At 31.8% G+C, this 18,270-nt stretch overlaps 1 protein-coding gene across 1 annotated transcript; it reads left to right on the forward strand.

Moving 5' to 3' along the window:
- The first annotated feature begins 805 nt into the window (after window positions 1–805).
- LOC139893088 (squalene monooxygenase SE1-like) lies at window positions 806–5,287 on the forward strand. The gene is made up of 8 exons (XM_071876224.1): window positions 806–1,086; window positions 2,231–2,342; window positions 2,471–2,645; window positions 3,060–3,228; window positions 3,316–3,534; window positions 3,999–4,274; window positions 4,506–4,784; window positions 4,920–5,287. Exons 1-8 carry the CDS (start codon window positions 853–855, stop codon window positions 5,031–5,033), a joined length of 1,578 nt encoding a protein of 525 aa, XP_071732325.1. The 5' UTR covers window positions 806–852; the 3' UTR covers window positions 5,034–5,287.
- The last annotated feature ends 12,983 nt before the right edge of the window (window positions 5,288–18,270 follow it).

Consider the following 18,270-nt stretch of genomic DNA (forward strand, 5'->3'; position numbering starts at 1 on the left):
TTTTATGATTTACGTTTATGTATTGTTTTACGTTTTACCATTTACATTGTACGTTGTACATTTTACGTTATACATGTACTTTTTCGGTTTACGTTTGCAGTTTGCGTTTATGTTTTCTTTTAAGTTTTACGGTTGATGTTTATGTTTTACGTTTACGTTTTAGCTGTATGTGTTACATTTTACGTTCTAGATTTTAAGTTTAATGTTTTACGTTTTACTTTTTACATTTACATTTTACGTTTAAGCAATAAACTTCACAATTTACGTCTTACATTGTTCGCTTTACCTTTACGTTTTACGTTTACAAATTCCATGATTTCAAATTCGTGAACCAAACATACTAAAGGATATCAAATCCTTGGTATTTCAAATTCAGTGAGATTTAAAATTATGGGATTTCAAATTCTCGAACCAGATGCCACCATATAGTTTTGTACATCGATAACATCCAGCTAGCAGTAACGCGCCGGATCACCCTCTACTCGATAAATTACTATAGTTATAATATATAATCTATTGTTTATTGTTTATTACGTCTATTTATTTTATATAATTTATAATATATAAATATAATTAATTTTAATTATTATAAATTTTAATTTTTATATATTTTTATTATGTTTAAAAAATTAAATTATCAATTACTGTTTTAATTATAAATATTAAAATTAAATACGAAAATTAAATATTAATATTTAATTTGTATTAAATTTTAAAATATAAATTTAAAAGTTGAGGGGCTGGTACTATATATATGTAAACACGATTATTCTCTGTGGTCACTAATCTCAACCGATCCAGCGAAGCAATATACAACTTCTGCCCAACCTGCCGGCGACATTGATCGGAGATATGGCCGATCATATACTCATCGCTTACGTTTTCGCATCTATTATCGGATTTATATTATTCTATGCATTCATCATTATGAATAATGCTCGTAAAGTTTTTCCGGCCGATGCCGGAAATAAAACGGCCAAAACAATCTCCATCAAAGCTGAATGTAGATCTGAAGATAATGATGCTGACGTCATTATCGTTGGTGCTGGTGTTGCTGGTGCTGCTCTCGCTCATACTCTCGGCAAAGTACAATTCTCAGTATTCAGTGTTTGTATACGTATACCGATATACGTATATATGTACATATATATAATTATAATGCATATTTATTTGGAGGCTGTGGTTATCAGTTTATTCTGAATTTGCATTGAATATAATTTTATTTCAATCTGAGCTAATAAACAAATACTTGGAAATTCGTGTTTATATACAGTATATGTTTGTATGATGTTTATGTGTTGTGGTGGAAATTAGGGCATTGTAATTTGAATTGGCTGTGTTTTTAGGTTTTATTAGCTTAAAGTGTATTCGATTCTTAAATTTTAATTTTTACTGTAAGCATTTTTTGTGTTGTATATGTATATTATTTGTATGTATATATTAAATTAATCTTAATTTGTCTTGATTATATGTTCATTCTGTAACTGTTATTGATGTGTATGTGTAAAGAAAACACATTTGAATTCGTGTATGTATATGTTAAGGTAGAAATTAGGCCTTTGTTATTGCTCTCTACCATAACCTGAACATGGAAGCCTCCCCTGTTAACTATACTTATATATATTGGGCTTGTTAAACTTAAAGTCTAGATGATATTGAAAGTTGTTGTTTACGTCTTTTGTAGAAGTTAAGATGTCATTTTGGTATTATTGGTAGCTATTATATATAATCGATTTGTAGCTTTATGTGTTGTGGAAGCAACTGTTTATTGTATGGATAGTTAATTGAATAGCATATTTGAATAGGACAATAAGAAAAAAAATATGCTTTTAGGAATTATGTGAAATACTTCACGTATATATGACAAAATAGCGGTCAAACGATCCTGTTAGTGAATTTTGATACCGCATAAAAGTCCCAGTAGCACTTGCTGATGGATAATTCGTACCATGTATCGTTTCATTTGTTGTTCTCATGTTACTTGTTTTAGAAATATCTGTATATTTTGGGGCATCGCAAATTCAGAATAGTGTAAAGTACAGAAGAGAGGTTTATTGTTGCATTATGGCAACAATAATCTTTCCTGTAAATGCCAGCAATAACAACGAGTGAAACGGTTTATGTTGTTTAATATGTTATATGACTTGATTAGCCATGCAGGTTATTTGTGATTTTACTTGATGGTATTTCATTTAGTAAATAACTTATCTGGTAACGCTTTCGACTGTAGGATGGACGCAGGGTACGTGTAATCGAGCGAGATTTGACTGAACCCGATAGGATTGTTGGTGAACTCCTACAACCAGGCGGTTATCTCAAACTGATGGAACTGGGGTTAGAAGGTGCGGACACAATTGATCTTTAAAGCTTATATAGTTATATACAACTACAGTATCTATTTTTTTTACCTTAATCCTCGCTAGTTTTATTATGTTGGATTAATCTTTATCCTTTTTTTTCACTATTACAGATTGTGTTGAAGATATTGATGCTCAAAGGGTTTTTGGATATGCCCTTTTCAAGGACGGAAAGAATACTCGCCTTTCTTATCCTTTAGAAAATTTTCATGCAGATGTGGCAGGAAGAAGCTTTCACAATGGCCGGTTCATACAGAAGATGAGGGAGAAAGCATCCACACTTCCTAAGTATGTTTTGTCTCCTTATTTGTTAACTACAGGTGGTAATTTTTGCCCATGTGCCTTTATATCAGCAAATTTAGCTAACAGGAACAAGTCAAATGGGTTAAACGGGTGAAAGTGGCCCAAAGATCTGTCATAATAATAATAATAATAATCATATTGCTCTAATAATCACTATTAACAGATCAAGTATCTATATAGTTTTTCAAAACTGACAAAAGGATGCTAGTGTGCCAGCCCAACATGACCTGGCATGTTTTGTCTTCCACTAAAAAATTGACTTGTTTCAATCTGAATCTGTTACGACAGTTATAGCGTTACACTACCAACTCATATTGCCACCTCAACTACATATTATTCTATGATACAGATTCAATTGTATTAGTGTTCAAAATATTCATCCCATTTTTACATATGCAGTGTACAATTGGAACAAGGTACAGTCTCATCTCTTCTTGAAGAAAATGGAATCATCAAAGGTGTGTTGTACAAAATTAAAACCGGCGAAGTAATGAAAGCATACGCTCCTTTAACAATTGTATGCGATGGCTGCTTTTCAAATTTACGAGGCTCATTATGCAATCCTCAGGTGAGGATAACGTCCAAGTTTTAACTATTTCTTTTTGGCATAGGCTGTTCATATAGTGACTACAATACTTGATTTTCCAATGACTAGGTCGAGGTTCCCTCGTGCTTTGTTGGTCTGATCTTGGAGAACTGCCAATTACCGTATGAGAACCACGGGCACGTTGTTTTAGCTGACCCATCACCCATCTTGTTCTACCGAATCAGTAGTACAGAAATTCGATGTCTGGTTGACGTACCTGGTCAAAAGGTTCCCTCTGTTTCAAATGGCGATTTGTCCAAGTATTTGAAGACAGTTGTTGCTCCTCAGGTATGAACACACCCACAAATTTCTCTACACTATCATACATATTTACTAATAGTCGGGTAGTTGCTTCTCGTTTCAAGCCATAGCCCCTGGCATTTTCTACTGTTCATCAGCAGGGGCAAATTTGTCATTTTGTAGGATTTTCTTTAAAACAATTCCATTTTCTTCCTTTGTTTTCTTTTTTAAAACCTCTTAACAAATATTTTTTTTCCCTTTTTTTGAAAAATTAAATTTTTTGTACTAATTACTAAAAGGTTTGTAGTCATTGTGGATGTGTGTATTTCAATTATAAACTATTGAAACAATGTATAAGGTATATAAGTACATAACGAAACCTTTTCCCGCATCAACGTGTAGGCCATCTCTCCGCTTGTTATAACCAAATTTGGTTATTAACTTATTATAAATGGCTGCATCTTTATTCTTCATATTTTTTTAAAAAAAATTCACTTGTTTTTTATATGCAGATTCCTCCAGAATTGCAGGATGCATTTGTAGCTACAGTTGATAAAGGAGGCTTTAGAACGATGCCGAACCGAAGCATGCCTGCTGCTCCTCATCCAACTCCGGGTGCTTTGTTAATGGGTGATGCATTCAACATGCGCCACCCTTTAACTGGTGGAGGAATGACTGTAGCTTTATCTGATATAGCCGTGTTACGAAATCTTCTCATGCCGCTACATGATCTCCATGACTCGTATACTCTCTGCAAGTACCTCGAGTCATTTTATACTCTGCGCAAGGTCAGTTCATTGTGTTGCATTATCCTAATCGTATTCGGTATGGAATATTTCAAATGCGTCACATCAGAAAATTTTCCTAACAAAAGAACATGTCAAATGTTCATTAAAGTATTCCATGACTACCCAGCCCGGTCCAGTCCCTTACGAACCCGCTCATTTTGCCACCTCTACGTTATGTTGTTTGTTTCTACAATGGCCAACTGAAAATCCAATTCTATGTTGATCTTGCAGCCTGTGGCATCCACAATTAATACACTGGCAGGAGCATTATACAAGGTCTTTAGTGCTTCACCCGATGAAGCAAGGCAAGAAATGCGAGAAGCATGCTTTGACTATTTAAGCCTCGGAGGTGTCTTTTCAAATGGACCTGTATCGTTGCTCTCGGGTTTGAACCCTCGACCCTTGACTTTGGTTGTACATTTCTTTGCAGTTGCAGTTTACGGTGTGGGTCGGTTGCTACTCCCTTTTCCCTCACTCAAACGAATGTGGATTGGAGCCCGTTTGATCTCAGTGAGTATACCTTATTCACGGTTCTTTTTATCTATTCATTGTTTTATTATTATTATTATTATTGATTATATTGATGAGTCTAGGTGTTGGATGAACTTATTGGATATTTAAAAATGGATCATGCTTAAATTGCAGAGTGCATCCGGAATCATATTTCCGATTATCAAGGCGGAAGGAGTTAGGCAGATGTTTTTCCCCGCAACGGTGCCGGCATATTACAGAGTTCCTCCTACTCCATCAACTGTTTGAAGCAACTATTTACAGGTGTTGAAGAATACTGCAAAAAGAAAAAAGGAAATTTAAATAAATTCAAGATGAAGATGGTGGTGATGAACAAGATGATAAAGCTTTGAATTGTATGATAATGTCTGTCTAATTTTTTTTTTTTTGTTGTTAGTAGAGGTAGTAGTTCATATTCTTTGTTTAGGTTTCTTTACTCTATAAAATGTGTAGTTCAGCTGACTTTTCAAGGCACGAGTATTCGTTGGACTATATACATAAAAAAATCCAAAAGATAAAGGTTTACTAATAGCAATTAAGAAATAAACTCTGTTTAAAAACAATTAATAATTGTATACCATGAAACTACGATCTTTTTGAGTTCACAAAAACTGATAACATATATCTTTTTTGGAAAAAGCAAATGAAATACCATTACAAAAATAACTAAACATCCACACCACAACAACAGAATGAAAAAAAAAAAAAAAAAAAATTCAGACCGTTTGTTAAGCGATCCTATATGGCACACACTAACGGCACCATTTTCATGTTACGGGCTATGGCCCAATGCCGTTGCGGGGGCATGAGTTGAATTCCCACGGCTAAACCAACATGTGTTTGTGCTCATGTTGCGTCATTTGATTAGTTGATTTTTTGTTTGATTTTAATATATATTATTTTTATATCTTTTTATCAAATCTAACCACACCTTCAACTCACACCACCATAACACAACATTTTCAACTCACACGACCACGTTATAAGAAGAAAAAAAAAAAAAAAAAAAACAACCGACACCAAATTTCAATCCACACAACCTTTATCATAACAAATGGTATAGCAAGCAATGAAAGACAAAACCAACAAACTACCAACTACATTACAGACAAAACTCAAAACAGATTCTTGACCACTAGGTACCCACGACGCGAACTAAACAAAATCAAGAAAAAACACAAAATAACTATAAATCTATAATCAATAAATAAAAAAAAAGTAATAATAATAATAAAGAGACAACAAAAAGTGATAGGGAGTTCGTACATATACTACTCCCTCCGTCCCTAAATTATTGTCCAGTATTCCATTTTGGGATGTCCCAAATTAATTGTCTACTTCCATAAATAGAAAGGAAAGGAGATATTTCATTGGTGGATCTGGAGAGAGAAGATATTTCATTGGTGGAGAAATAAAGTTAGTGGGATTTCCTAAAACTGTGTGTTTTTTGTCTGGGGACAATTAATCTGGGACGGAGGGAGTACTAATTTATCTGCACAATATTCAATACTTTAAAGCACAGAGGCGAAGTCAGGATTTTAGATCAGTGGTGTCACAAAATAACATTAAAAATTTACCGAGTCACAAAATTTGAACTATGGTTTGGTACCAACATAAAAAAACCATGTTAACTTGTTTACCAATGGCCCTAACAATTTTCTTATCTAAATAAGTACTTAACACACAATATTTTTCTACTCGATCTCAAAATAATTAGTGATATGAACCTTTGTAATGGGCCACATAACCATTATATTATAATATTATCATTAATGAGTGATATGGAAATAGGCTAGTGTGTTAAATTTGGATGATGTCACTTATTTAAAGGCTTAAAAAGTATACACAACAAACTCAAATCCAGTGGTGTCACTTGCACCCCTCATTTACATGTGGCTCCGCCACTGTTAAAGCATGTCTTTCAAACGGAAAATATATGAACCACTCTAGCAAGCAACTAGAAGTAGCATAAAAACAATTAGAAAAGTTTAAAAGTTTAAGAAGCCAAGAGATATTACATCCGCCTCTATTACGAGTCCAAAAATAAGAAATTTTACAAAAGAAATAAAAGAAAAGAGAGAAAAACTCTTCTTTACCATGTTATAAACGAAGACTAGGGAGTTTCAACAATAGATAAAAGCTCGACTTTCATGTCATGATCACCATTCCAGTTGTGAATCCAAGCATCAAACGAAGACCGTGAATCAAAATAGGAAGTTTAATATCAACCCAATTTTTAATTTTTCTCCATAGTTAAAGGGTTGTCTCGAAGAAGATAATGAGATGATCAATGGACTTAACCCCTTGAAATGAACCTGACAATAAAAAATAAAATGCCTACCTTTATTTTCTTGACTGTTAGGAATTCTATTCCTAACACCACTCTTTAGCAAGCAACTAGAAAGGCATAAAACAATTATAAAAGTTTAAGAAGCCGAGAGTTCCAAGAGTGAAAGGACCCGTTCATATACATTATAAACGATTCACAATAGTTGATTACATCGCGAGGTATTTGACCTCTATATGATACATTTTACAAACATTGCATTCGTTTTTAAAAGACAAACTTTCTTTACAACGAAAGTTGACGGCATGCACATCATTTCATAATACATCCAACTATAATTGACTTAATAATAATCTTAATTAACTCAATGACTCGAATGCAACGTCTTTCAAAATATGTCATGAATGACTCCAAGTAATATCCTTAAAATGAGCTAATGCACAGCGGAAGATTTCTTTAATACCTGAGAATAAACATGCTTTAAAGTGTCAACCAAAAGGTTGGTGAGTTCATAGGTTTATCATAACAATCATTTCAATATATTAATAGACCACAAGATTTCCGTTTATAAATATATGTACACTCGCAAGTGTATAAAAGTATTCTATAAGTTGTAGGCACCCGGTAACAAGCCTTAACGTTCATGTTTTACCCTCTGAAGTACACCAGATCAGGTGTGTTTAAAATAACCTCGAAGTACTAAAGCATCCCATAGTCAGGATGGGGTTTGTCAGGCCCAATAGATCTATCTTTAGGATTCGCGCCTACCGTACATAGACAAGTAGTTTAATGTTACCAAGCTAAAGGTATATTTCTGGTTTAAACCCACGTAGAATTAGTTTTAGTACTTGTGCCTATTTCGTAAAACATTTATAAAAACAGCGCATGTATTCTCAGTCCCAAAAATATATATAAAAGGGAGCAAATGAAACTCACCATACTGTATTTCATAGTAAAAATACATATAACGTCATTTAACAAGTGCAAGGTTGGCCTCGGATTCACGAACCTATATTAATTATATATATTTATATGTTGATCAATATTTGTCTAACAATTTTTGGTCAAGTCATAGTGTACCACAATCCTAATGCTCGAGACTAATATGCAAAAGTCAACAAAAGTCAACAAAAGTCAACTTGACCCAAAATGACTTCTAAAATTTATACGTGTTTATTATATAACTTAACTATAGTCGTTTTATATATTTAAATATATTTAAATATATTTATTAGATTTTATAATAATAAAAGTCATTTATTAATAAAAATTTATATTAACGTTTATATATGATAAAATATACTTTTATATATCTTAAGTAGTAAAATTTATAAAGTTCACTTAATATCGTAAAACTATAGTGGTAAGTATTATTAATGTAATTATATTACGCGTGGTGAAAAATATCTTTGTATCCCCTATTTATTTGATAAAATAATATTGATCATAATAATAATAAGTAAAAGTTGTATTATTTTGTAATAATAATAATTATTATTCTATAAAAAAAATAACAATATTTATATATACTAAAAATGTTATTATGATAAAATGATAATACTAACATAATAGTAATAATGATATTTTATAATAACAATGATATTTCTATTAAAATAATAACGACGATAGTAATAATAATCATTTTAACAATAATACTAAAATTCAGTTGACTATAACTTCTAATCCGTTCATCGAAACCATTCGATATCTAAATGAAAAGTTCTTAATTTTTCGCTAGCTTTCCAACGACATGCATATCATATACCCTATCTCAGTAGCATATGTATCTAATTCAGGATTCAACAAACCTATCTAAGGACAATATCGAATGTACAAGCATGCATAATCCTATATACTCGAGCACTAGTCAGGGATACACTATTGATATATAAAAGTTAAGTTATGAGTGCTCACGTATCAATATTGAGATTCAATATTGCAGGAAAATACGTAGACGCAACGGAGATGATAAACACTAGATTGACCTCACGAGCATACCCATGAACCATACCCATCACCTCCATAGCTATAACTCATAATTTCCTTAGCTTCGACTAATTAAAAAAAACTATTTTGAAATCACTCGGACAGCACTCCGTCGTAATATTTTATGTATACTAATAATATCTTGAAATAATACAGAGCAAATATATATATATATATATATATATATATATATATATATATATATATATATATATATAAATCGATTGAGAGAGTTTAGAGAAATATATTTTCAAGTTTCTATGAAATAATGAAACCTATTGAATTCTATTTATAATATATTTTTGAATTATTAAAGTGAATTATTAAAGTATGAATTATTAAAGTGAATTATTAAAGTGAATTATTAAAGTATGAATTATTAAAGTAAATTATTAAAGTATGAATTATTAAAGTGAATTATTAAGGTGAATTATTAAAGTATGAATTATTAAAGTAAATTATTAAAGTATGAATTATTAAAGTTAAAGTAAAGTAATGGTAAAGTTAAAGTATAGTAAAAGTATAAAAACTATTTATGTGTAATACGCGTATAAATATATATAATATTAATTTAAATCGTTATATATATTTAATGAAATAAAATATAAATATCGTTATATTTATTATACTGGTTAAGTAATGAGTTGTCAAAAGTGATTCTAGATATTTATAAAAGTTATATACGTTTTAATAATAAAGTTCTTTTTAAACTGAAAACGTCTTTGTACGTTTGAAAATAGATTAATAGAATATTATGGAAACCAATTCTCCACTAACTTTTGTCTAACTTTCGTAAATGACACTTTTTGTTTTTATTTATAAATAGCTTTACAAATTATTCCTAATATCGTTAAGAGGAATAGATTTTCTCAAATCATAGTGGACCTCTCAACAAAGACTTGTAATTATAATTCAATGTTTCTGATAATTCAATCATTTAATATATATATATATATATATATTTTTAATTTCTTCGATAATCATATTGAAACAAATACGTTCATATAAAGCATTATACGTTTAAATACTTTGTTGACATTTTCAATTTATAATATATGCACATATACATACATATACATACATGTTCATTTATTGGTTCGTGAATCATTGGAATTTGGTCGAGGTTTAAATGAATGTATAAACATAGTTTAAAATCCTTGAGATTTAACTTAACAAACATTACTTATCGTGTCAGAATAATATAAAGATAAAGTTTAAATTTAGTCGGAAATTTCCGGGTCGTCACAGTACCTACCCGTTAAAGAAATTTCGTCCCCGAAATTTGATAGAGGTAGTCATGGCTAACAATGAGAATGTTATTATGACGATTATAAAGTTTTATCATGTCTAAGAAGTATGGATTAAATAATTCGATTACTCGAAGCGTATGAGGGAAGTTATCGTAAATGAAGGAAATAAGATTATAGTGATTCGTCATATCTTTTGACGTCATCACAATTGATCTCCGAATTTAAAGAAAATCTTTGTAATCTATATTGGATTTAATGCTTCGGTGATTAAGGAGATTATGATTCTCTTCGAATTAATACGATAATCCATCTTAATTTCTCTGTCGGGTATTTCACTATAAATCCACCTCCTTCGTTTTCTTACAACTCACACCTTCTATTCATTCTCCCTCAACTCATATTTTAAAGTATTTGTCAATATGCTTCGTCCAGTACTGATTCTCGATATACTCCTCACTTTCATATCTGTCGTTCTTCTTTTTCATCTGCCTCCGGAAGAATCTATTTACTTCTGCTATACTCTCGGTTTTATAGTGTTTTTAGTTCTTCCGTGTCTTTATATTGCTATATGCATTGATATATACAGTTTATAATTTTTGGGTGGTTGTTGGGTTTTATATCTTCCCTTATATTTCAAAGTCTCTGCTTCTGTCTTCTATAATCATTGTCATCCACAGTTAATACTCCCTCCTATTTGCTGCGATTTATACTCCAATTTCTATTTTGGAACTTTGTCCTTTCGTTTCTTCTTCTTGCGATTAAGCGTCGCTTGTAATGGTCCATAATTCGCAGATATAAATTTCAGAATGAACATTGTTAATGTTCTAAGAAGGAAATGGTAATGGCACGGTCTTGATTTGTTAAATTACCAGAATACCCTGGAAAAGACCGAATCATCAAGAAATATTTTCTTGATATTTTAGAGGTTAAATAGAATACAAGAGTCGTGTAACATGGCACATGATGATGTTATGATCTGTGAATCATCACGTTTCATTTAAAAACTCAGCATGACTTACTGTAATATAATCACGTTGATCAAGTGTCATTATATTATACTAACTCATGCTTCAGTTCTTAACACTACTTCAAAACATTCATACTTTATACTCGAAGGTTTCAGAATTTAGAAACTAAAACAGTTTCCTTTATGATGTGATACAGATAATGCGAGGTGATAAATGATTTCAGATAAGAATGATTATGAAAATGTCTTCAGAAATATGGAGGATATTTATAATGGAAGATATGATGATATCTTAGAATATTTAAGATAAGAGGATGATGAAGAATATTGTCCGCAAGGATTTTAGAGTAAGGAGCAAGGTATTTGTTAAGGATTTCAGCAGACACTGAATCATTTGGATTCTTTGAAGGTAGATTTCGTCCTTATGATTTGTCCACAGCCTCCTTCATACTTTGCTCAATCCATTTTCCAGTTCCAAACCTTCTCTTTTTCCCAGCTTTACCACCTTACTATTCTTTGTCATCAAACTTTTTACTGTTAAGATCGTTTACAGTTTTTGATGCTTCGTCAGCATTTCAAGAACTAGTTTGCAGTTCAAAATATTTTTCAGAACTTCACATTCAAAGTATGTAAGTCCAGGAGATAGACGTTTTACGTACACATATAACTGTTGGCGTAGACATGCTGCGAGATTTCAAAATATTGTTTACTGATTTCCGATGATTCGTATGACAATTCTCGTTACAAGATGCGAATGAGTAAATGATATGATTTCAATAAATATAATGATTTTTCGAAAGTCAAAGATAATTGAAGTTGTTGGTAAGTTTATTGCTAAGGTGGCGAGATATGAAAGGTTCCCCAGTAACGATGACGAAAGGGCAACGTATCTATCGAGGTTATAATAAGACTAGTCCGACTAAAAAGTCGAAGTTGACTTGCTGGAGCTGTGACAAAACTGGCTACTTTGAAAAGGAATTGAAAAGTCATTTTAGCTAATAAATGCCAAAGGGTCTGACACGGATACGCGTCGAACTATGACTTTGGCTTCGAGAGCTTTTTAGGTACATAACTGTGGGTAATATGTGGTTAGATCATCATCTCGATTGTTCATTGTTTGAAGTGTCTTCGAAAACTTCGGAGAGTTTGAGCACAGTTTGTAATCGTTAATATACATATGATGTTCTAACACAGTTTTGAAGTCAAAGTATAGCTTTGAAAGATGTAGGAATCTAAGAGTGATGTCTTCTGTTAAATCATGACTTGAATTTTGATTTGTCAAAATCAGAATGCGTAATCAAATTTGGGTGAGAATGGTTGTTTTGATTTCTATACAAGAATGTATATTGTTGTGAGATTAGGGAGTATAGTTGATGATTTGCTTAATCAGATTCGAAAAATGTAACATATTAATTGTGAATTTATATATCTCTCGGGTATTACCTACCCGTTAAAAAAAATTTCACAATTAATATTTTGTACAACAGAATTTTATTACAGTCTTTATGAAAATATATATGTGCATATTTTCTTCAGATGTAACATAGATTTAATGAGTTAATATTAAATTAAACTCATTTGATTTACGGTTGAAACTAGAACTGGATAATTCCTAAAGACTTTAGAAATTACATAACTTTTACTGAGTATTTATTCAATACAACAACAACAACAACAACAACAACAACAGCAACAACACACCCAATCCCATTTTGTGGGGTATGGGGGAGGTGGAGCGTAGACAATCCTTCCTCTACCCTAGAATAAAGAGAAGTCATTTCTCCACCCCGAGTGAAACACTCCAAGAGTAGAGAAAGTCATCCCTCTCAATGTTCGACGAATAGAGAGATTGCTTTGAAGAGGACCTCCGGCCAATAGATAAAAAAAAAAAAAAATACGCCCTGAAAATGGTAGGATCAAATTTTCATGGGTTTTAAATAATGCCTGGAATTCTTGTATTTATTCAATAAAATTGAAATTATAAATTAATACTTCGTTATTTGTTGGTGTTTGTGGAATTCTTGTGAATTTCGCAAGGTACGAATAATGTTATTTGAAAAGTTTCGAGTACATCGACGATGAAAGTGAAAAATCAAACTTATATTTGAATAATTCATTTGATTTATTATGAATTGAGATTTATTGAATTGAGGCAGAGATTGTAGTTAATGATGGTTAAGTTGTGGACGAAGGACGTACATTATTGCATATTAGTAACATGAATTTACCGAGTAGTTAAGATTCACACATAATAGCTTAGTACGAAAATATTTATTATGGTCTAAAAATTTATATATATAAGATATACATATAAATCCTTCAGTGGAAATGAGTTAATACTTCATAACTCATTGATATGACATACTTGTTGTTGATTTATAATGATGTCCACGGTGATTCTTGAACTGACGGAGTTTGTGATGTTATAGGTGCTGCTGATTCTGACAACATTGATGGCACTGACTGTACTGGTGATGTTCATGGTACTGTTGATGCTGTTAGTAAATCAAGTCTAGCTTGTAAACCACACATCATTCTTGTCAGGGTTTCTACTCTTCCTTCTATCATTTGGGTTCACTCATCTAATTTATGGTTAGGGCTAGAATAGATAATCTCTAAGACTTTAGAGACTACATAATCGTCTCAAAATGTTTCTCCAATGAAGTTATGAATCAATACTTCATCGTTTGTTGTTGTTGGTATTCCTTGGTATCTATAGAGTGTATGTCATTGTGTGACGATCGCTCCAAATCCATATGGACGAACACGTCATTCATTGATTTCATTGCGAGGTATTTGACCTCTATGTGATACGTTTTGTAACATTGCATTCGTTTGAAAAGGTATTTCATAAATGAATATATAAATTCCAGGTTTTTTTACATCTGATGATTCCTACGTATAGACAATCACCATTTAAATGGTTTACAATAATACATCTGTTGACAATACAGTCAAAATAAGATACATGGTAATGGTTTGATGAATGCAAGTTTCTTGTATATAGCATGTATGACTCCAAGCACATAACTTGTATCACGTATGAGCAAACAGCGGAAGACTTCTAGAAACCTGAGAATAAACATGCTTCAAGTGTCAACACAAAGGTTGGTGAGTTCATAGTTTTAATATTACACATAATCCGTATATCAATGTGGATTACAAAAGTTCAGTTGTTTTATTCAAAACGTTTATCATTATGTTTTAAATAAAAGGTGGATCACAAGATTTCAGTTGTTTCATCCGAAACGTTTATCAATCGGTTCTACAAAGTTGAGAACCCTGGTAACTAAACTTTAACGTTTATAATAAGTACCCCTCGTTTAACATGCAACCAACATGTACAATACACGCAATCCAACGTGTACTAACTTCAAATAGCATACGTCTGTTTTATAGTTCAGGCTAGAGTTTCTTTCTATACCTGGAACAGACGGGGATGTCAAGCCCTATGGATCCATATACTACTACTCGCGCCCACCAGTTCTTATAACTGGCAGTTACTAGTTACCAAAGCTAAGGGATTTTCGGTTCAAACTCGGTGTAGAATTTAGTATGTACTTGTATCCATTGCGTTTAAAATAAAGTGCATGTATTTTCAGCCCAAAAATATAGATTGCAAAAGCAATTAAAAAGGGAGCAATGAAACTCACGCATATAAATATTGTATATCGGTTAATAAAGCATTTGCATGTATTCTCAGCCCAAAAATGTAAAGGGTAAAAGGGATCATATGAAACTCACGCATATAAATCTAGTATTTTCAGTATTTATAAACAGTCGCATGTATTCTCAGCCCAAAAATATATTGAGTAAAAGGGATCATATGAAACTCACGCATATAAATCTAGTATTTTCAGTATTTATAAACAGTCGCATGTATTCTCAGCCCAAAAATATATTGAGTAAAAGGGAGCAAATGAAACTCACTGTTTAATATTGATATACAATATTGCAGGAAAGCACGTAGACGCATCGGAGATGATAAACACGAGGTTTGATTCACAAAAAAATACCCCCGAACATTACCCATAACCTCCTTGGCAATAACCCATAATTTCCTTAGCTCTAGCTTGCTCGAAAACTCATTTTGAAAATTACTTGGACAGCACTCTGTCGTAATATTTGATGTACATTATTATTTTTGTATCGCAAAAATAATAACACTAATAATAAAAAAAATAATAAGATTAATAATAATCTTATTAATAATAATAATAATAATAATAATATAAATAATAAATAAAATAAATACAGAGTAATATGTATGTGTGTGTTTTTTTTTTCTTTCTTTACTCGGCAGAAAATGTTGCAATTTATAGAACCTGGCCTGAAATCTGGAGTCATGCGACTCGCATGGAAATGGCCTTCTGGCCATGCGACTCGCATGAGGACCAGGGACAGCTCACATTGTTTTGGCTCCTAGCTTGTCGACATAATATAAAATAAATATAAATATATAAATAATTAATATAATTATTTATATATTATATTTTATTCTTGTGCATAGTAGACTAGATATTTTTGGTCCGTTGCGTCGGGCGTTTCTTCTTGACTCGGGTCCCGGTTCCGGATTTTCAGACGTCCTTGCGTACTATTTTATATCGTGTACTTTGCGTTCCGTTACTTGTACTCTTGTCATTTTTAGACGTTCTTCATCAATAATTTGAACCTTTTTAATTGTATCTTGTACATTTGAGCATTTTGGACCTTTCCGTCTTCAATTCTTCGTTTTCGCCTTTTGTCTTCGCACTTATTAAATATAAACGAATATTACTTGAATATGGAACAATTACAACTAAAATCCTGTCTTTCTTGGGGGATAATGCTATGAAATATATGTTCCTTTTTAGCCTTATCAATAGCCTTAAATTATCCCTTAATTATATCACTCAAAGTGTATCTTAAACTTTCGAGTGTTTTGGTCATTTACTTCTATAAATCATCGTCTCGCTATTTGTTAAAATACATTTTTATAATAGCGTACTATTTTCGGAGCTTCATGCTATTATAAAAATGTATTTTAACAAATAGCGAGACGATGATTTATAGAAGTAAATGACCAAAACACTCGAAAGTTTAAGATACACTTTGAGTGATATAATTAAGGGATAATTTAAGGCTATTGATAAGGCTAAAAAGGAACATATATTTCATAGCATTATCCCCCAAGAAAGACAGGATTTTAGTTGTAATTGTTCCATATTCAAGTAATATTCGTTTATATTTAATAAGTGCGAAGACAAAAGGCGAAAATGAAGAATTGAAGACGGAAAGGTCCAAAATGCTCAAATGTACAAGATACAATTAAAAAGGTTCAAATTATTGATGAAGAACGTCTAAAAATGACAAGAGTACAAGTTGCGGAACGCAAAGTACACGATATAAAATAGTACGCAAGGACGTCTGAAAATCCGGAACCGAGACCCGAGTCAAGAAGAAACGCCCGACGCAACGGACCAAAAATATCTAGTCTACTATGCACAAGAATAAAATATAATATATAAATAATTATATTAATTATTTATATATTTATATTTATTTTATATTATGTCGACAAGCTAGGAACCAAAACAATGTGAGCTGTCCCTGGTCCTCATGCGAGTCGCATGGCCAGAAGGCCATTTCCATGCGAGTCGCATGACTCCAGATTTCAGGCCAGGTTCTATAAATTGCAACATTTTCTGCCGAGTAAAGAAAGAAAAAAAAAACACACACATACATATTACTCCGTATTTATTTTATTTATTATTTATATTATTATTATTATTATTATTATTATTATTATTATTATTATTAATAAGATTATTATTAATCTTATTATTTTTTTTATTATTAGTGTTATTATTTTTGCGATACAAAAATAATAATGTACATCAAATATTACGACGGAGTGCTGTCCAAGTAATTTTCAAAATGAGTTTTCGAGCAAGCTAGAGCTAAGGAAATTATGGGTTATTGCCAAGGAGGTTATGGGTAATGTTCGGGGGTATTTTTTGTGAATCAAACCTCGTGTTAATCATCTCCGATGCATCTACGTGCTTTCCTGCAATATTGTATATCAATATTAAACAGTGAGTTTCATTTGCTCCCATTTTAATTGCTTTTGCAATATATATTTTTGGGCTGAGAATACATGCGCAGTTTTATAAACTGTTTTACTAAATGGATACAAATACTAAAACTGATTTTGTGTGAGTTTCATATGATCCCTTTTTCAAACTATATTTTTGGGCTGAGAATACATGCGCAGTTTTATAAACTGTTTTACTAAATGGATACAAATACTAAAACTGATTTTGAGTGAGTTTCATATGATCCCTTTTACTCAATATATTTTTGGGCTGAGAATACATGCGACTGTTTATAAATACTGAAAATACTAGATTTATATGCGTGAGTTTCATATGATCCCTTTTACTCAATATATTTTTGGGCTGAGAATACATGCGACTGTTTATAAATACTGAAAATACTAGATTTATATGCGTGAGTTTCATATGATCCCTTTTACCCTTTACATTTTTGGGCTGAGAATACATGCAAATGCTTTATTAACCGATATACAATATTTATATGCGTGAGTTTCATTGCTCCCTTTTTAATTGCTTTTGCAATCTATATTTTTGGGCTGAGAATACATGCACTTTATTTTAAACGCAATGGATACAAGTACATACTAAATTCTACACCGAGTTTGAACCGAAAATCCCTTAGCTTTGGTAACTAGTAACTGCCGGTTATAAGAACTGGTGGGCGCGAGTAGTAGTATATGGATCCATAGGGCTTGACATCCCCGTCTGTTCCAGGTATAGAAAGAAACTCTAGCCTGAACTATAAAACAGACGTATGCTATTTGAAGTTAGTACACGTTGGATTGCGTGTATTGTACATGTTGGTTGCATGTTAAACGAGGGGTACTTATTATAAACGTTAAAGTTTAGTTACCAGGGTTCTCAACTTTGTAGAACCGATTGATAAACGTTTCGGATGAAA

Source organism: Rutidosis leptorrhynchoides, chromosome 2 (assembly GCF_046630445.1).
Source record: "Rutidosis leptorrhynchoides isolate AG116_Rl617_1_P2 chromosome 2, CSIRO_AGI_Rlap_v1, whole genome shotgun sequence".
NCBI lineage: Eukaryota > Viridiplantae > Streptophyta > Magnoliopsida > Asterales > Asteraceae > Rutidosis > Rutidosis leptorrhynchoides.